The sequence below is a fragment of the Falco peregrinus genome, chromosome 2 (genome assembly GCF_023634155.1).
Source record: "Falco peregrinus isolate bFalPer1 chromosome 2, bFalPer1.pri, whole genome shotgun sequence".
NCBI lineage: Eukaryota > Metazoa > Chordata > Aves > Falconiformes > Falconidae > Falco > Falco peregrinus.
In genome coordinates this window covers 98621890-98642728 of record NC_073722.1, presented here as the reverse complement: position 1 = coordinate 98642728, position 20839 = coordinate 98621890, and the positions used below count along the sequence as shown (strand labels likewise).

Here is a 20839-nt window from a genome sequence, read left to right as displayed (position 1 = left end):
TGACCGTCCCCCTGCGCTGGGCACTGGGGGGGCCGCAGCTCGAGCCCTGGGCTCAGGTTCGGGCCCTGGTACAGCACAGACCCCGAGGGGCTGGAGCGTGTCCAGGGACGGGCAGGGGCTGGGGCAGGGGCTGGGCACAAGCCCTGTGGGGGGGTGGCGGGGGGAGCCGGGGGGGTTCAGCCTGGGGAGGAGGGGGCTCCGGGGGGGCCGATGGCTCCCTACAGCTGCCCGACAGGGGCTGTAGGCCGCGGGGGTCGGTCTCTGCTCCCAAGTGACAAGGGCCAGGACAAGGGGAAACGGCCTGAAGCTGCACCAGGGGCGGGTTAGGTTGGGTATTCAGAAGCATTTCCTCACCGAAAGGGTGGTCAGGCATTGGAACAGGCTGCCCAGGGAGGTGGTGGAGTCACCATCCCCGAGGGTATTTAAAAAGATGTGTAGATGTGGCGTTTGGGGACATGGTTTAGTGGTGGGCTGGGCAGTGCTGGGGTAAGGGTTGGACTTGGTGATCTTAAAGGTCTTTTCCAGCCTAAAGGATTCTATGATTTTACAGGTCAGATGCCAGGTGACTTCTCTATCCTATAAAGACCTACTTCTATCTAACCTGTATTTTCTGTTTTATTGTATTTATAATTAAGGACAAAATAATTTTCGAATGGCCAATACAGGGCTTGCTGAAGATTGTTGTTCCTTCCAGTCCTGCTTCTAGGACCAAGGCCCACTTAGTACTTTCTACATCCGCGTTTTTGCACAGTTGAGCCCTGTGTTACTACACATCGGGCAGGCAGTTGGCTTGTGATCTATATGTATAAATTCCCTGGAGCTCAAACAGGGATGTGGGAGAACTTTACAGGACAAGTGGCAGTTGTGACGGTGGTGCTTGCATGCAGCAGCCATGCGGAGCGGATGGGCCAGCTGCGGTGTGGGCTTCCAGGCTGCACATGCAGAGGACTGGGAGGTGCTTGTCACTGTGAAGTGATCATTGGAATTACTGAAAGTGCAGTTGTTGATGTGTTTTAGGTTTTATTACACGCTATAAAAAAAGGAAGAATACTTCTATGTAGTGATAGTTGTTTATTTTAAACCAGGGAATGCAGATAATCTCAAAAAAGGATATGCCTGGCACCTTTGCATGGGAATTGAGTTGGGCAGTGCCCGTTTGCTTGCTGCGGATATCAAAAACTTAAAGCATGTACCAGTACAACTGGTTTTTTCTTCCTCCTCATCCAATGTGTGCCCTTATTTTTGATCTAGGTTGCGGCCACTCTGCTTGGAAAAATGGTTTCGGGGCAGTCTGTAAATGCTGGATAGGCCAAAACGGAGCAGTCACATGCTTGTTATAGATGGGCATGAGCTGAAGTGGGACTTGCACCGCTGTTATTCCGAGCTGGCCCGAGCAGCGGGCAGGGTTATTTCCCAAGGGGTTTTGGTGTGAATTAGGCGGCCGGGCCGGGCCGGGTGCGGGGCTCGGCTGCCATCTTGGGCCGAGGGCAGCGGGGGGGGCGGCGGCGCTCAGGGGCCTGCTCGCACTCGCTCGCTGCTCGGCAGCGCCGTGGTTTTAGGAAGGAGCTCGGGGAGGAGGGAGGAGGAAGGGGAGCGGCGGGCTGTGGTGTGCTAGCGGCTGCTCTCTGATCTCCTGCCAGCGAAACCTGGAAGGTCAGCCTGGCTGACGCCAAGCCGCGGAGCCGGAGCCCCGGCAGCGCTGGAGCGGCTCCGCAGCACCTGCCTCCCTGCCCCCCGGCCCCCTTGTGCCACCCGGGGCCTCCAGCACCCGGGGCCTCCGCGGGGCGGGCTCCGCAGCGCCTCACGGCCAGGGGCCGCGCCGCTGCTCCCCTCGGAGCCGGGCCTCGAACCGCGGCCTAGCACCGCGGCCCCGCCGAGCCGCCCCGCGGCCGGGCCTCGCGTCACTTCCGGGGACGGGGCGGCCGTGTCGGGCGGGGGGCTGCGCCAGGCCGCGCAGAGCCCAGCGCTTGTGCCCCCTGTCGCCCCTGACCCCCTCTGTGCCGGCCGGCGGGGTGCAGAAGGCCGCGGGGGGGCTGCCCACGCCTGGGGCCTGGCAGGGGCTGCGGCCGCCCTTGGCCGGGGTTACACAGCTTAGCAGGCCAGCTGGACGGGGGAGGGGGCAGACGCTTCACCCCATTTGCTGCTGCCTTCTCCAGCACCATGTTTGAAGTCAGTTGGTTCTTCTCATCTCTTTAACATCTTGATTTTGCAGTACAAAGTCAGGAATGCAGATTACAACAGGGCTGGTGGAAACTTAATGAATTGCTGCGCTGTATCCTGCTCAGTGTGTTCACAAAATTAAGGGTTTCCTCCTGAACCAACCTGTAAAATCACTTTAGAAATCCCCTTCAGAGATCAAAGTGCTTTGCTTGTTGACTGACCGTCCTGAAAGGAGCAATCTGAACGGCCTGAACAGTTCCACAAGCGCTTCATGTCTGTGAAAGGTGCCTCCTAGGGAAACCTGGATGAGCTTTCACCTTGGGGCCACTGCAATGGAGAATGTGTAGCAGATTCCTTTTAACTTTTCCTCCCCAAGAGCTATTAGTGATTAGCCAGGTGTGCTGACTTCAAAGGGGACAAATACCTGCTGGGCTGAGAAAGAGACCCCATTTGGGAGTTGGTTTCCCTTGTGTGCTGTCTGATGGGCTTGGTTGATTTACAGTGAAAACAAAGTAATAAAGCAAAGAAAGTGACCTGTAGGAGTTCAAACTAACATCTCTGTACTGGCTGACATTCTTGGAAAACATGGAGTGACGTTTCATGATTTATCACTTTCGTATCTTTCTTCTATATCTCAATTGAAGTTTGGGTTCTGCCAGTCTCTATGAAGAGCCAGTGACTTCGTGTTTAGTACTGTGATGGTGATACCTGTCATCGCTTGGAGAAATAGTTACTTGCATTCTGCACCCAACAAAGGCAGTAACAGCTTTGAAAAGTTACTGGGAATGTTTGCTCTGTGGAGCAACATTTGAACAGAATGTACAGAGAGAGGCACAGTGACAGGAACTTAAAAATTTCTTAGCCTTTCTTGGCCTCAGTGGTTAAAATACTGTTTCCTCTGGCCCAGAGGATTTGAGTATGTTCCAGTATCTCCTCTGTGCTGTTGGTAGCCCAGGTTAGGACTGCCTATTTGATGAAAAGCCATGCTCTTAAATAGGTCTGGTCTTATCTGCAGAAGAGGCGGTGTGTGCAGCAGTTCTGACCTCTAATGGTCAGAACGAACAATACTCGGAGGCACTTTTTGCGAGGACAGTGCTATGCTAGTTTGAAATGACTATGAGAATGCCACTGAAAAGGTGTCACGAACCTGGTCCACCCTTATTTTCTACACTAGCGAGCTTGTCTCTCCACCCCAAATCACGGGGAGAATGGTTCTTGATGGCTTCTTTAATGGCACTTCCAAGTAACATGGAGAAAAAAACCCATAATTTAATTTTTAAAAATTGTTATGTTTAAAGTCTTTAGAGATCAAAATCACATTTGAATTTCCTTAAAAGCTTGTTGAAGGAGGAGTTTGAGAAGGAAGGGACAGAGAGGACAGTGAAGTTTAACTACATTCCATGCCGGTTCAGGAACTCCTGTATTTGTAATTACTCTATTTTAACTACACAGAAATGCAAAATGTTAAGTTTTCTATCTGGAGATGGGGAGAGGGAGTAATTTTTGAGGTAAGAAGTCACCTTTTGGGGTAGGACTGAGGATGCTGTCTTTCTTATTGCAGGCAAAACGAGCAGTACAGCGAGGAGCCACAGCGGTCATCTTTGATGTTTCTGAAAACCCAGATGCCATTGATCAGGTACGAAGAAGGGAGCCTAGTTGTACTACAGCTTCTGTTGGGTTCTTTTAGGGTTGCTGAGGCAAGGCCTGAGAGTATACAGGTCTCAGAGCACACCTGCCTTAAGATATGCAGCTACTGACCCACGGTAACATGGTGCTGTGGTTTTCTTGCTCATCTTCTGGCAGGCAGGAATCAATGGAGGTGTTGAGAATGTGGTAGAAAGAGAAGAGGCTGGGGACTTACATTCTTCTAGCTTTTGCTAGAATCCAGAATCCAGGTCAGGGACTGAGGGTTTGAGAAAGGATGGAGGCAAACTTTTTGTGGCTCAGTATCTAGTCTAGGAGGTTTTCTTTGCCCAGGTCTGTGTACAAAACAAAGGGTGTTTGACCTTACCCAGCCTGTGATCGATAGTGTTGTTGAGCAGCAGCTATTTTTGAGGTTGCAAAATGGCTTTCAAATCTGGTTCTGAACAAGTTTCTTACAAAACTTATAAACATTTATTTCTTGTTTACAGCTGCTGATTTCTGGCCTACATATTTTGTGGACAAGCAGCTTTTTTTCTTTTTTGGGGGTCTTGGTACAATTTCCATCTTTCATTTGAAGTGGGTGAGGTGGTATCTCTGAAATGCTTTGACAAGATCCTTCCATTCTGAGTTATCTGAGGAGAGAGAAGAAACATAACGAGCACAAAAATAGTCTGCATTTGGTTTCGGTTTGTTCTGTCTTGAAACAAAAGTGCGCTTCTGCTACAGCAGAAGCAAGTGAAGCTGAATGCTTTTAAAGTGCAGCCTGAATTTCTTGGGGAAAAGAGAGACCATCAGTGTTTACATTTTAAAAGCTGGCTTTAATTCTGAAATGAGCATCTGTTGGGCAAAGGAATGCAGACCCTGTGCAATGGATGCCTTGAGAACTGCGCTCTGCATGTGCATCAAGGCTACAGCCTTGATCTTGCAAATGTTCTCAGGGATATTTTTTCTGCTTTTATGCACAGAAAAATTGTGTGCACGAAGATGTAATCTGTCTTTTCCAAATTTTTTCTCTGTATTACAACTTCCAGTTACTTTCAGCCACACTGCTCTGAACTTGCAAAGCTGAGCTACTGCCCCTTGCTCTCTTCCCTCTACCAGCAACAGTTTTCCTTCTTGATTCTTGATAATCAACTGGGTGCAGCTGTCCTCAATAGCTGGGAAACTAGTCTAGCGAATGATTGAATATTTTGGGTGTACCAATAACATGGAAGTAGGTTAGTGGCTTAGTGCAGTAGCTTTCAAAGTAGGCTCTTTAGAGGACAGAGCAGCAGCCTATGCAAACACAAACAGGAGAGGAATAACTAGACCTAGCTTTCACGTTCTAAACTTGGATTACTTGATTGGCTCCCTTCTCATGCTGCTCTGGATACTTGTGTTTCATGCATTTTGATTCTCAGCTGAAGTCTTCAGAGCCCTTGAGGTTGAGGGGATGCTAGTTAATTTGTCTTTTAAATAAATACTGTTTTAGCACTCACAATGGAATTGTGGAAAACAATGGCAGATAGGTTGACAACGGACAACAAAATGGCATGAGTTGGTATGGAGTATCTTTGATCCAAGTGGAAGTATCCTAAGACAGAGGGGAGCTGTTTAGGAAGCTTTCCCAGGTACGCGTGTTATCAAACAACAAACAGCTCTCTCGTTAGAACAACTAAGGGAGAGTGCTTTGAAAAGGAGGAGTAGAGTATTATGAAAGATGATCCTTCCTGCCAGTCTATGAACAGAAATAGGAAGCAGGCCTCACCAGGAGAATTGTCTTCAGACAGTTTGGTAGCAGAAGTGCTACCAAATGAAAAGGCTTTATGTACAGATTTTGTGGGTTTTATTCCCATTGGTCTGAGTGTCTTCTGCTATAGACTAAGAATGAAGTTTTGATCTTTAGAAATGCTCTGTGAAGTCTAATTTGTTTCTTAGTTTTACTTTTACATAGTTTGAAGAGGAGTAATAGCACTCAGAGCATCATGGTTAGCAGTGTGCAAAAGCTACTGAGGAATCAGGTGAATTCTTTCTTGGACAAGAAAGCTTTAGAGAAAGTGTGTGTCTGGGATCATTTGGACAGTGATTGGATTTGGCCTTAGGCCAGCAAGCCTTCTAGACACATGGGATCCCTGGTTTGGATTCAAGTGCTAGTTTTTAGCTCTTCAAAAGACGTCTGTCCTAAAAATAGTTTGATCAGTGTTCTCAGAAGTCCAGTCAGATACTAGGAAGAATCTGTTTTAAAGTCTCAGTGAAATCTGTCACCATTGTCTGGACAGATTAAGTAGAATACTTTGTAAAAAGGATGGTAGGCCAGTCTGTTAGTGATCTGTACGTGGTTTAGCCAGAAATAACAGGTAAGATACCAACAATGTAGATGTGGTATCTCTGCCATACGCTACTCTTGTTCAATTTGCTCACACTCCTGTCATCTCATTCCAAGGGTACCACTTCCATCTGCTTGTCAGTGCCTTGCTGGTTTTATACCAACCAGCCTTTATACTGGGATTTTTTTTGTGGGTCAGAATAAGCTATATGAATTTATCATGATGGTGCCATTTTGTAACAGAACAATTTGCTTGTCTTGTTACTCACTTCTCTGGTATATAGTTCAGTAGATTGTTTTTCTGGTTTTGTTGGCCACAGAAGTTACGCAGTCTCTACGTGTGAAGGCTTTCAACTGGATAATACCTGGTCTGATACCATAGTTGACCCTGCCTTGACCAGGAGGTTGGACTTGTGAGGTGCCTTCCTGCCCACATTATTTTCTAGTTCTGTGATTTGGCCTTCCAAAAAAACGTAGCTGGACCTGGAAGGAAGTTTCAGGGTGAACTAAGCTATCTACTCATGCCTTACTCTTTGAGGCCTCCATCCTGTAATCAGTAGCTCTAGTGGTTGCTAGAACCCAAGTAACTGTTTGAATGAGTTTGCTGAGTTAAACTGCAGAAATTACAGAAAATAGAGATGGAATCTGTATGTGAATAGTATATCTCCAAAGCTGAAATAACAAAAGATTCAGAAAATTTTGCAAGGCCAATTTTTTGGGAATGTGCAGATTTGTATTCTTCATTATGAGGTTTGACTTGCTACAGTATTAATACATACACTGGCACATAATGCAGTTAAGTTAAAGCTGCTGTTCAGAAATAACATTTGTTTATCCTTAATCTTAGTTTTAGTCAGTTGGAAAAAAAGCAGCTTAAGTCAGAAGTTTAGTTTGGGTTTAACTCTGTGGAATACTTAAGTGAAGGTCTGTGCTAGAAGAGAACAGTTGGCGCTTGAATCAATTCCACATTTATATTCCTTTTCTCTCCATCGTCTAGAAGAGAGGTGTTTTACTGAAACGTGCCTTTTGAGTAGATTATTTTTTTATTCCAGCTGAACCAGGGCTCAGAGGACCCTCTGAAGAGACCAGTGGTGTATGTGAAGGGTGCTGATGCTGTCAAGCTAATGAACATAGTTAACAAGCAGAAAGTGGCACGAGCCAGGATTCAGCATCGCCCCCCACGGGTGAGACTTTTAAGAAACTTTATCTAGATCTTACACTGCTGTTACTTCATGCGGTGGTTGCTAACTGCACTGAGTGTGAAGATGTTTTGATGCTCCTCATGTGCATTAATACGTGTGAAATTCTGTTGACCTAAATAAATTGAGCAACTGCACTGTGGACAAGCAGCTACACTTGATGTAAGTATAGAATCCACAATGTGGCATCTGCTGTCTTTCAGAAGGATTCTTTTGAATATATAAATGGCTAAAAATTTTATGTAATAGATGTTTTCCTTCTTAATTAAATAACTTAATTATTTTGTACATCTGGTAGTTCAGATTTGTAAGGTAGTCTGCCCCGTGTTAATTAACAATTCTGTGTAGTATTTTAAACATGGATTAATTATTTGATATCTGATATTTGTAATTGTAATAGAAAATATTTTTTCTAGAGTTTTTTTTTAGTGCTTTTTACACATAGTTTACAGAAGAAGAACAAAGCTGGAGATCAACCATGTCCCAGTTACCACTTTGGTTTTGTTGTATTTTTATGGACTTCTTCTCTTAAGAAATATGTCTGAGAAGTGAGCCGTTCACTGAAAATTCAAATGTTGATTTTCAGTCACTTAAGTATACAAGCAAAAAAACCCCCAAATAAATAATGAAAGTTTGTGTTAGTGTGATTCACTCAGTTAAAAAAACCTGGGTTTTGTGGGATCAGTTCAGAGATACTGTAAATATGAGATCTCGTGACAGGCATTCTATGTATTTCATCCACTTGCAGTGACATACAAAACCCAGGTTGTGTCTCATAGAATTCCATTTAACCAACAGAACAGTGTACTTTTGCCATTGTGACTGTCTACATTTGACAATGACCACTGAGAAAGTAGAACAGAGAAAGGAACAATAGATTTGGGTATGATCTAAAGAAAGAAAAAATAATATTTTTGTTTTAATTTTTAAGCAACCCACGGAGTACTTTGATATGGGAATTTTCCTGGCTTTCTTTGTGGTTGTGTCTCTTGTTTGCCTCATTCTTCTTGTCAAGATCAAACTGAAACAACGACGTAGTCAGGTAAGAGCAGTAATGCAGTATTCAGTGAGTGCGGAAAGTTAGTTTCTCTTACTTTGTCCTAGAAGTTGCTAACTAGTTTTGGAAATGCTGGACACTGACTTAGAATAGCCATCTTTGTGAAAAGGGCTTTATCCATGGCTGTAGGCCTTTGGAAAAATTTGGAAATGTCTTCAGTGGAGATCTGCATTGACCTGTGATGTTCATTCAGTTAAATCCCAAAATGAAAGAGCATTTTTGCTTCTTTCATTTCATTGCAGTCCATTTAGCCATTGGGAAGGAAGAACGTTTCTGGTTATTCAGGGGTTGGTTATCAGTAGCACTGATGTACCTCTGAAGAAGTCCAAGCTCTTGTTGCTGTGCTGTGCTGTGCTGTGCTGTGGGGAGAATGTCTGGACTGAAAATACATTGCAACTCCTTTCAATAGAATAACATCCGTTGATTTTTAATGGGAGAGATTTGCCAAGTAAAAAGTTTGGTTAGAAGAAATCCTAGGTGAGATAACTCTGAGTTTGTCCTGACAAATGTGAAAGGGAAAGCATATGGAAGCTAATGGACTCTGAAGTTTGTAGTTCAGTCCAGTGTGTGCAAGTAAAAGGAACGCAAAGCACTGAAGATGCTTTGGACGTACTGAGTAGGAATCCAAAGATGTTATGGGCCAGCAGCAGTGTTAAAAAGGGGGATGATAAATTCTGCAGTACAGTGTAAACAACCCACTGCCTTCCTAAGCTTCTACTAGTAAATAAATTTGAGGGGAGGGGAAATGGTACAGCTCATTTAGTAACATTTCATTTTAATCCCTCTCTTTAAGTATTGCTTCTGGTAATATGGTGGTAACAGCGTAATGGGGCATTACAGTCAATACTGACAGTTCAAAAAAAGTTCACGGCCAAGTCTTGCATGTTGCCTTGAATTCTTGCTGCCCATCAGCTGAACAGTTGTGGTGTATCCCAATTGTCAGCACCTTCACCTTGTTTCAATTCGAAGTAGCTTACCATTCTCACTGCTGTGTGTGGTGTACATTCTGTTCAGGAGGCTTCTGATCTAAATTCTAATTAGCCTTTTCAGTGCTTAATTTATGAAATTGTACATTAGTCTGGGCCTGATGTGATTTGGTAAGGTACATTAATTTGAACATGGGGGTGTTTCTCTGCTACTACACTGTAGTCCCATATGCTGCAGCATTGCCTTTTTTTCTTTTTTCTTTTTTTTTTTTTTCTTCGTCTTCTGTTGTAGAATTCCATGAACAGGCTTGCAGTGCAAGCACTGGAAAAAATGGAGACCAGGAAGTTTAAGTCCAAGAGTAAGGGACTCCGGGAAGGTAGCTGTGGAGCGCTGGACACACTCAGTAGCAGCTCCACTTCTGACTGTGCCATCTGCTTGGAGAAGTACATTGATGGGGAGGTAAAGCATAAATGGTTTCTTCAACACGGGCTGAGAATGTCGCTGGTTTATTTTAGCACTGTGGTACGTGGCTGGCTCTTGGGCCCATTGTGTACAGGGGCCGTGCCGCTTGCCAGACTGATTGCGTTGAGTAGCCAACACAGCCTCAGCTGCATTCTGCAAGTTGCTGCCTCCATCAAGTTGCTCGTCTGAGGAAGAACTCGTAAAGAAGTCAGGGTCGCCTCACCATTTAGTTCTTTGGGTATTTTTAACAAATCCCAAGGTGATGCGCAAGCTCTGTTTGTTGGACATAAAGGATACATTTTGTGTTTTGTTAATCAAGCTTTGATGGCACCTTGTCTTTAAAATGTCAGGTACACAGCACTGCTGGGAAACCAGAGGAAGAGAGGGAGGAGATGCCAGAAGGCTGAGGAACCATGTTTTGACTCCTCACCGTTGCTGTGTTTATGTCAGTGCTTGCCTTCTGTGACACAGTTCTATGCAGAGGAAGCAGCGAAAGGATGGGATAGAAAATAGGCTCCTTAGAATAGAGGCAGTCAATAGTCAACAGCTTTAAACTTCCTATTTGAAGACATTTTATTTTGAAATTATTCATAAAAGATTCTTAATTTTTAAGACCATATAAAATACCAGCTTCAGTATTTGAGTGCTGCAAGTTACAAATAGTGCTAGAAATAGAAGTTTAATGGAGTTAGCTGATGGGAAATTATTCAGAGTACCAAGGATGAAGGCAGAAAAGAACTTCAGAAGGGCTGTACAGAAGACAGGGAATTGATGCATGAACTTCAGCATGAAGTGATATATGTAGGTAAGAGCTTCACGTGCATTAGTGGTGGGTTGTGGGGCGAGCATTACTGCTCAGGAGCAAATCTTGAAGCTGTTTTAGCTCTGAAAGCAGATCAGTGCTTTGTGGCAGTCCAAAAGGCAAATCAGATATGAGATGGGAAAAGAACCGAGCAGGAAACATAATTATGTCACAGTCTAAGTTCAGTCATGCTCTCACATTGAGTACTGTGTGCACTTTGATCTCGTTTCACAAAAGATACGTTGGAAATGAAGGTGCTTCAGAAACGGGCAGTCACAAAGTAATCAATGATTTGGAATGGTTCTGTACAAAAAATGACTGAGTGGGCTAGGACTGTTTAGTTCTAGATTACCTGTGGGTGGAAGGAGTACAAAAGTGGGAATGGAGAGCATGAACAGGAATCAGAAGTTAATTTTTTTCCAATACAAGGTTGGATGCAATTAAATGAAACTGCTAGGCCCCAGTCTGAATCAAAGTGTGGTGGTTCGCCCCCCAGCAGGTAGTAGCCCTGTGGAACTTCTTGCTGAAGCATGATACAAATTCAAAACCTGACCTCATGGGGAGAATTGAGCAGTACTTGGAAGAAAGATCTGTTGCAGGTTTCTGATACCGGTAGATATCCAGCAGGCTCAGGAAATCCTATAAACAGATAATAGCTGAAGGATGAGAGTGCTGGGCCAGGGAAAAAGTATTGTATACCCTCTGTTGTTTTTCTTTTCCCTGAATGTTTTCCATTGCTATAAGTTGTAGGCAAGATGTATCTTTAAATGGACGCTATTGTTTTTTAAGTTAATTTAATTTATTAAGGAAAACTTTAATGATTGGCTCCTTCAAGGTGTTAGGTCACAGGGACACGCAGGAAAAGGTGTCCTAAAGAAATGTAGTATACCTACATGGAGTTCTAACGTGCCTGCAGACTACTCTGTTAGTGACAGCTGCTCACTAGCTGTTGTACTTTTGGCTGTGTTGGAACAGAGGGCATTTTTTTCTTTCGTACCACTTTGAGACTAAGAATTGATTTGTTTAGTAGCTAGGTTGAAAAAACTAGGAATAAGCTGTGAAAAATTCACTCGTTAGGAAGGAGTACTTTTTCATGTTCCTTCATCTGTTCCTGTAGGAACTGCGTGTCATTCCCTGCACTCACCGCTTTCACAAGAAATGTGTGGATCCTTGGCTACTGCAGCATCATACCTGCCCTCACTGCCGCCATAATATCATAGGTAAGTGCTGCAGTACGGATGTCTGTTGTATCGTCCATTTTGGATTTAACAGTTTACAAGATGAAACAGAAATTGTGCCTGTTTGTAAGTCTCCGTAGAGCTCATAGTCTTTATTGTAATGCAACCCTAGAAATACAGTTGGGATTAAGTTCTTTGGAAATGACTGCATGCCCTGGAATAACAGGTCACATACCAGGTTTTTGCTTGTTCCGGGTGCGATGCCCAGCAGAGTGTTGGTCAGCCTCTGAATGCAGGGAGGACAGGTAGATAAAATGGATGGGTATGTTTTGTCTTGGTAATTATAAAGAAAAGACGATGGTTTTTATTTTTCCGTGGTGTTGTAACTTGGAATGTGGTTTCCCTTATTTGCCCTCTCCCCCTTCCATTTCTCCGTCTTGAAACAAGTTTTCTATTAATACCCATTTATATAAATGTGTAAAGTGAAAACTCAAGCAGTGACTGCCAGCCTTGCTCTTAACGTGCAAGGTCAGGAATCCTGTGTAAGGAGAAGGTTTTGCATATATGAGAACAGTATCTGACATCACTTCTTTTTAAGCAAATACAATTGAATGTTTCAAAGGCTTCCAGGCAGATGCTCTTGACTTATCTTCTTTGTTTTGTTATTATTCCTTCTGTGTAAAAAGTTATCTGGTTTTGTGGTTGGGTTTTTTTGGGGGGGGGTTTTGTTTGGTTTTTTTTGTTTAACTCTGTTGTATGTGTAATATAATGAAATTCAGAACAAAATATCCTTCTGTCTTGCATGAAGTATATTCCTTTTTATTGCCCCCTACTTCTACTTCTCCACTCTTATTTCTCTTATTCAGAACAGAAGAAGGGAAATGCAGGCCCAGTCTGTCTGGAATCCATCAACCCAGCACGCAGCCGGCAGCAGAGGGTGATTCTGCCTGTCCATTACCCAGGCCGAGTGCACAGAGCAAACCAGATAACAGCGTATCCCACTCGGACAAGCATGGACCCTCACGGAAACCCTATCACAGTACTCACGGTTGAGCGACACGGTGAACAGAGCCTCTACCAAGCGCCGTCCCCAGCCTATATCCGAAGTTACCAGCCTATTCATTTGGACCATGCTTTAAACACGCATCACTGTAGCCTGGAACACAGGGCTTACTCTCCAGCTCACAACTTCCGAAGACCCAAGTTTAGTGGACGCAACTTTTCCAAAGCAGCGTGCTTTTCCCAATATGAGACCATGTATCAGCACTACTACTTCCAAGGCCTTAGTTACCCTGAGCAAGATGGACAGCTTCCAGCTGGCATTTCCTCAAAGGGTCCTTCCCGTGCCTTTCAGCCTGGTAGCAGCATGCTTTTCCCTCCCGTGGTACATGTAGTGCCCTCATCCCGCTTGGAGAGTGGCAGTACCTCCAGCTTTAGCTGCTATCACGGTCACCGTTCGGTGTGCAGTGGATATTTGGCTGACTGCCCTGGGAGTGACAGCAGCAGCAGCAGTTCTGGTCAGTGCCACTGCTCCTCTAGCGACTCCATGGTTGACTGCACTGAGGTCAGCAACCAAGGCGTTTATGGGAGCTGCTCCACCTTTCGCAGCTCTCTGAGCAGTGACTATGACCCGTACGTTTACCGCAGTAAGAGCCCTTGCCGAGTGGGTGAGGTTGGTGGTGCAAACAGGGGTGCAATTGTTCTCTTGGAGGGCCCCCACCAGGATGAGCTTCCAGCTCATGGTCACGGCCTGGTGGGTGCTGACTGCCGGCCTGTGCCAGCTTCTTCCTCAGGGGACCAACTGTCTAACTGCAGCATGGATATGAACTATAGCAGTAATTCCTCACTAGAGCACAGGGATCCAAATGGCACTACCTCAGAGGGAGGACATGAGGCCACTCCTGGTGCTGCATTGGATGTTAAAAGGAACTGGAAGAATCCAGAGATAGCAGGGCCACTTCTGGAGCAAGCATGTGCATGCTGCTTTGAACTCCAGCACTCTGCCCTGGAGCCTAGCAGTGGGACGGCTGACTGTAGTGCACTCTTCCTTGGCTCTCCGCTGTGGGGGACGTGTGGCCCAGGAATAGAACCACAGTCAGGGAACACCCCGGGCTTGTACAGTATTAACTCAGACCACTTGCATAGGACAGACGGGGTAAAATATGAGGGGTTGCCCTGCTGCTTCTATGAAGAGAAGCAGGTAGCCTGTAGTAGCAACAGTGGCAGTGGAGGTGGTGGCTGCTATACAGAAGACTATGCAGTGAATGTGCAGTACACGCTTCCCGATGACACCTTGCCAAGCTGCTGTAAGGGTGTATGTGATCTGGGTCAACGCATTCCCATAATTCCTGAAGACAGAGACTGTGAGATGATCCTACCTACAGAGTGCCAAGGGACCCACACGGGCGGCTGTAGTTCCTGGGATGGAACACCTGAGCTGGATACTTACCTGCACTGCCAAGGGATGGGAGAGGTACAGGACGAGAGGGAGGTGTGCTACGAGGCAACATCATTCCTGCGGCAGAACTACTCCTCTCAGGAGGAAGAAGCGGGAATGCTCTTTCCCAGTCCCCCTCTGAACGCCCAGAAGCTGATGACAACCACAAAGGCCACAGGTAATTTCTGTGCTTTTTTTGATTACTCGCTACCACTCTGTCATAGCATATGAAAGGCTTCCAGCTTCCTCGTTACCTGCAGCCATAAAGGTTACTGCCATCCTTTGTGTAAGAGCAGGTTATTGACTCATGCTTTGCCCAAAAGTGTTACTCTCTCATAACCTGTGCTTATTTGGTCCTAGCTAGAGGAACAGAAGGTATTCGTTTGCTATTTAACCCTGTAAGAGCTTTCATACTCGTCCTTTGTGGGGAGGGGAAAAAAGTGACTGCTAGTACCCGGCCCCTGTTGGAGCTCCCACAGCTGGGAACACCGTGCCAGTCATGGCAGCTGTGGTGAGATGCTGAAGTAGACAAGGCCACAGTGCTGGGAGGGGACAGACAAGCTGAAGGATAATAAAAAAAGAGTGAAAAGCTTGGAATTACTGTAGAAGAATACGTGGGAAAGTCTTAGCTGTGGACATACACAAGGGGCAAAAAGAGCCACTTGTGGAACGAAGGGGATGTTCCTTACCTGCCTTGCCAGGGCTGGTTTTGAGGGTGTTCATGGCGTCACAGGATACCCTGTGTCGGAAGGGACCTCAGGCCGCCATCCCGCCCAGCCCCCTGCACGAGGCAGGGCCACCTCCGGGGTCAGCCCCCATTGCGCCGTTTGCCGACCAGGTTTCTCCGGCCCCAGGGACGCAGCGCGTTCCTCACTGGGCCCCCACTCCCCGCTGGCTGCCCGCGCGGTGGAAAGATGTTCCTTGTATCCCGCCGGAGCATGGCGTGTCCCAGCCCGAGCCCCTCGCCTCTTGCCCAGGGCGCGTGGCCGTGAGGGCGCTGGCTCCATGCGGTGCCGGGCTCCATGCGGTGCTGGCTCCATGCGGTGCTGGGCTCCATGCGGTGCCGGGCTCCATGCGGTGCCGGCTCCATGCGGTGCCGGGCTCCATGCGGTGCCGGGCTCCATGCGGTGCCGGGCTCCATGCGGTGCTGGCTCCATGCGGTGCTGGCTCCATGTGGTGCTGGCTCCATGCGGTGCTGGCTCCATGCGGTGCCGGGCTCCATGCGGCTATTGCAGCGCTGCTCGGGGGAGCCCTGATGCCTCGTCTGCTGCAGGCTGAGCGAGCCCCAGCCCTCGGCCGCTTCTCCCCAGGGGCCGGGGGGCTCCAGCCCTCTGGGCATCTTGGCGCTCTGCTGAACTCGCCCCCGTCAGTCAGTGTCTTGTTCTGGGGGCCCCAAAGCTGGATGCAATATTGTAGGTGCAATGATCCTTAGTTTTCTTTATCTTTCAGGTGCTGGATCTCATCCCCTGGAGAGAAGCCAAATCGGTGACTAGGCCTGTCCAGATGATCCCAGATGGAGAAGCAGAGCTTATCAGAAACTCCAGATTCTCTTGGACTTCAATTTTTTTTAAGCTTTGACAAACACACAAAAGTGGTAATGTGGAGAAGTCCCTCCCCCACTTCCTCTTCCTCTGTGTCCGCATCAGCTTGATTGTCTCCTTTGTCCCTCTTGCCTGAAGCCTTCAGGCCTCCATTTGTGTGCAAAGCCCATGTGGGATGTGGCGTGGAGCATTTCTGAGCTCTAGTGCCATTTCTATATTAATGACAAAGTGTTATTTATATTTTCTTTTTAGAAGTGACCGTGTCAGCTCTTGCTGAGGGGTAACACGGTGTGTTAAATAAGCCAGGCTTTGTGTAGATGCTGTTATCTCCTACTGAAAGGAGTCCAGCCTTCTATAAGCTCAGGGCTACACCTGCCTTAGAAACCAGATAGCACCTTGAAATATAGTAGTCCAGAGGGATACAGCTGCTGAATGGATGCTCAGATACCGACTAATCCTAGTAGCAGATCCTAGAAGCCAGCAAGTTATATGAGCAATTTTGAGGGAGGTGAAGCATCGGACCGTCTCCTTTCTCCTCTCCCCTCCTCCCCCTTTCATGCTGCTCTGAAGATTTGGCTAGGAAGGGCCTCCTGCCATTAGGATTAGTTTTAACAGAGTGGGGGTAGGGAATCTGGTAGCTCAGAACGTTCTCATCCTCACTTCCTGCTAAACCATGGACCTCATTGTATCTTCTGACTGGTTAGAATGCTGGGGACCCCTCCCTCAAACAGATGCTGGAAGAAAGTGCTTAGAAGGGGTGATGATCCCTTTGTAGGTAACGAACCTTGCCTTCCATAGGAAGATTTTCAGGCACCTGTAGCCCCTGTTCCAGCTGTGAGGAATGCTGGCATGCGCAGGAAAACGGAGCTTGCAGGGTGCTTGCAGCTTGGCTGGCTCAGTTTGGGAACGGGTCTTGTTTCCTTACCGACTGCGAGCATGCCTGAGGGCAGCAGTGCTTGTCACCTTTGGTGCACGGGGGAAAGTGAGGGACTTGGTTTAATCATGATTTTCTTCTTTGCTGTGGTTGATGTAGCTTCCATAGATAGATCTGTTTTAAAGGTTTTGTGGGGCCCAGCCAGCTGTGCTTCATTTTTGTCTTGTGTACAGAGTGCTCTCTGTACCCCGTTAGCCTGGGCACATACTTTTGTTCTTGTGCTTGTACTAGTGAGGATATTTGTTATCGTGAGATAATGCATGTCGTCACTTCTGATAGCAATTGTTTCCTGTGGAAACAGCAGCTTCTGAGTAAGAGGCTACCATAGCATGGTTTAAATTGCCTGTCATGCTGCATGTGCCTGAGGACACAGTGTCATCCTGTCTGGTGTATTCACAGCAGGAATTCTCCTAAAGGGAAAATAATTATTTAATGCCCACAGTGCCAGTCTTCCGAAAAGATTTGTCTGAAGTTCAGTACGCTTTGGAGATACTTAAGAGACATGAAAAAGAGATGTACGCTTCATGTTACGTTTTCTGCCAAAGTAATGTCCTTGACAGCACTGGGCTAATTGTGAGAACCAGCCAGGTTAACTTGTTTGCTTTATAATCCCAAATGAAATATTTTGAAAGAAGCAGACATCTAACAAATAATGAATACATTCATCTGTTTACTGTTACTTTCTGTACTGAATATGTTAGGAAAAATAATTATATTTAAAGGAATTCACGTTAAATCTTTTTAAATGAACAAACACCAAAATCCAGCTGTTCAGAGAATTAATTCAAGGCAGTATCTGGGTATAACTTTAAAATAAAAATTCCAATAAACACATTTTCTGTGTATAAAGCTTATTGAAAACTTACTCATTCTCTGAATGACTGAAGTAAGTGGTATGTGTCGGGAGAATAAACTAAAGGTTTGGGTTTTTTTGGGTTTTTTGGTTGTTTTTTTTAAGTCTTACCTTTCTCCTTGCTCCACTCAAAAGAAATGCATTGTAGAAGCTCTGGTATACTACCTTGGTTATTCTGCTTGGTGTTTTGTGAGGCACTGAGGCCACCTAAGTTGCATTGTACTCTGTAACTACACAGCATGTTGTGGTAAAATGTGGTTATAAAAAAGAAATTGGAATATTCTGGCTCATGGTGTTCCTGGATGTACTGGTCTCATTCACGTGTTGTGGAAATCTCAGCCAGTACAACAGTCTCTGCAGGCCTTACCACAGAGGTACCTACACCTGGTTTCTGTGTTTGGTTTTATACTCGATGTTTAGTTAATTCCCCGCTACCTGTCTGTCTGTACAGACTTACAGGCTAGCTGGCCGTGATAGATGGTTTTTATAACAAAAAATGCCTTTCTACTACTTACATGAACAGTTGTCATTGTGTTTGGCTCATGAGGCACTATTTAAAATGTTTTTAATTAAAGTTATCTTATAGCACTTAAAATTGTTTTGTATAAAATTTGCTGTAAAGATTTGTAATATGGTCAAAGGGCTCTTTCTCCTTCATTACCATTTTTTAAAATGTTTTAAAAGCTAGAAAACATCTTGTATATATTCTGTATATGTATAGCAGCACATTTCATTTATGGAAATATGTTCTCAGAATATTTATTTACTAATATATTTATCTTAAGCCATGTCTTATGTTGAGAGTGTGTGACATTATTGTAATAATCATTGAAAATCACTAACATGAGGCCCTGTAAATACATGATAATTGCACACAAAGATTTTACAGTACTTGCCGACCAAAAATGATTTAAGAAAAGTTGTAGTTACCTGCAGTTTTGTAAGAAAGTGTACAAATGTCTGTATTAAAAAAAAAAAAAAAGGCAAAACCACACAAAAATACAGTTTTATTGCATATACATGTGGAAGTTGTCCTTCTTGTTTTGGGGGAAAGGACAGGGATAGCTGTGGTCCTCAAAGTATAGTCCTAGATGTACTGAGGTGAAGTGTAATACGTATTTTTTCCTTTTTTTAAATAATAGGTGGGTATGTATATACATACACACACACGTACAGATCCTAACACAAATGACCATGATAAAAAGTTCGAAAGTGTGTTTTTTCTGGAGGCAACCCATGATGTTCTTAGGACCATTCAATGTTCAACAAGCACCACAGCTGTGTATCCACCAGAAATTTGTAGATATTGACTAATTTATTTTTAAAACTATTTATTTTTTTTTAACGCGGTACTGTGTGCAGTGTCTGCCCAGTACTTGCCAGTTTTAGCTGCCTTCCTGGGAGTGTCCCCCGGTCACCTTGCCCAGCGCCGGTGTTGTGAGGGTGTCCCTGATGTCCCCGGTGTCCCCACTCACGCCGGCCGGTGTTGCTGTGGAGGGGGAAGCAGGACAGCAAAGGTGCCGTGGGAAGGCAGGTGAAGGCGGCGTGGGGGCAGCGCACCAGGGTACACGGTGAAGAGATGGGGTGAAGGGCTGCGCCAGGGGAAGCAGGTGAGCAGCTGTAACAGGGCAGCACTTGGGCTGTGGTGTGGTGTGCTGGGATTGGGGGGGGGGGGGGGGGGGGGGCGGTCTTGCAAGCCCCTGAGGCCTCCAGGCACGTGGGGAGTGACACATCAGCTGGAAGGCATCCTTATTTTTGTGTGGAACCTTTATTTCTAGTTTAATTTCAGCTATAAATAACGTATAGTCCTGAAATAAAACTGCTTCGAGACCCGAGCCAGCACGACCTGGGGGGACACGGATGGGTGACTCCTGGCTGGGGCAGGCAAGGGGGGGTGACGGCACTGGTGCCACTGGTGGAAATTGGTGCTTTGCTGCTCTCGTCGGTCAGCAGAGGGCAAAATTTGACCGAGGATGTTTATGCAGGCAGCGAGAGGGGCTTGGAGGCATGTGGCTGGCAGCCCGCGCGTGTACATATGGATTGATGTAAAGTGTGTTTGTGTTTTTGGGTAGGCGGTTTGCCTCCGTGCATTACGTATGTCCCATCCAGCGATACACACCCAACAAGCCTTTCCAGTCTCCCCCACTTCCTTCCTTCTCCCAAAGATTGTCCCCGGTAATCCCCTGGACACCCCGCCGCTCCTCTGTGTTCACGTCGCTGTAACTCGGTCACCCCAGAAGTCAGCCAAGAACTGAGCCCCGCTGCCTCCAGCTCCCTGTCCTGTGTGGGAGCTCCCCGGCAGGGCTGCAGCCCCCCGAGCTGGGGTGTATCACTGTGGGGGGGGCTCCTGGGGCTGGCATCCCCCCGAGCTGGGGCATATCACTGGGGGGGGGGTCCTGGGGCTGGCATCCCTCTCAGCTGGGGGGTATCACTGGGGGGAGGGGGCTGCTGGGTCTGGCAGCCCCCCGAGCTGGGCAGTGTCACTGTCTGGGGGTTCCTTCTCGCGTGCGGCTCCGTTGTGGCCCCCGCGCTGTGGGAGCCGGGGGGGCGGGGGGCGCAGGAGTGGGGGAGCCGCAGTGGAGGATGTTGAGCAGCACCAGCAGGTGCTTCCCAAGCAGAGCAGGGGCCCTTTTTGTGCTTGGCCAACAGAATCCTGGCAATTGCCGATGATTGTAGATGCTCATTTCATTTGAAAATCAGTTCATTAAGCAACTGTTCTTAAAAAAATACCGTAACGCTCACCATATGCACCGGGCTGGTAATGCCTGTGTCACACTGGTGTTCCCTTCCCTCCAGGCCCCCCCAGTTTGCTGTTGCTGACTGGTGGATTGTTTTACCAAGTCTTGTTCTGGAGAAACCGGTGAGGTGATGGTGCCTGTAGGACCGTGCCATGCCCTCCCCTGCTGGCCCACCAACCTGGGGGGGAGCCCAGAGCCCCGCTCCCCGCGGCTGCGGGCTGCAGCCGGGACCCGAATGTGGTGCTGGGGGTGCTGGTGGATGCGTTCTGTCTTTTCCTCATGATAGTGTCTTTTTTTTTTTTTTTAATGTCTAAATGTAAACATTTTCTATAAAAAACATGAATCTTTTCATATTTGACGGGGGAGGTTCATTTCAGTGCTGAGGTTTGGTATTTCAGGCATGGGGGAACCCTGCGAGCACCATAAACCCGCGTGGAGCCTCCATGGGGAACGCGGCGAGCAGGACAGCCTGGGCTGCGGGAGCCCCTGCGTTACGGGGACACTTGGTGTTTCTGTAACACTACCTCACTTTTGCTGTAGCAATACTGGGTGCATCTGTCAGATCCTGTGACAGCTGTTGGGTAACAGGGGCTGTTACTTGG

The 20839-nt window shown here is 46.7% G+C and overlaps 1 protein-coding gene across 2 annotated transcripts in view; it reads left to right on the top strand.

The window, feature by feature from the left end:
- ZNRF3 (zinc and ring finger 3) overlaps positions 1-18507 on the top strand; it is a 96353-nt gene extending 77846 nt beyond the window's left edge. For both annotated transcript variants that reach the window (XM_055796515.1, XM_055796516.1), the window contains 7 exons: positions 3722-3796; positions 7162-7293; positions 8240-8350; positions 9584-9751; positions 11674-11776; positions 12601-14349; positions 15621-18507. In XM_055796515.1, coding sequence (XP_055652490.1) covers positions 3722-3796; positions 7162-7293; positions 8240-8350; positions 9584-9751; positions 11674-11776; positions 12601-14349; positions 15621-15664 — 2382 coding nt within the window. In that variant the 3' untranslated portion in view covers positions 15665-18507. The remainder of the gene's footprint in view (positions 1-3721; positions 3797-7161; positions 7294-8239; positions 8351-9583; positions 9752-11673; positions 11777-12600; positions 14350-15620) is intronic.
- Positions 18508-20839: the final 2332 nt, after the last annotated feature.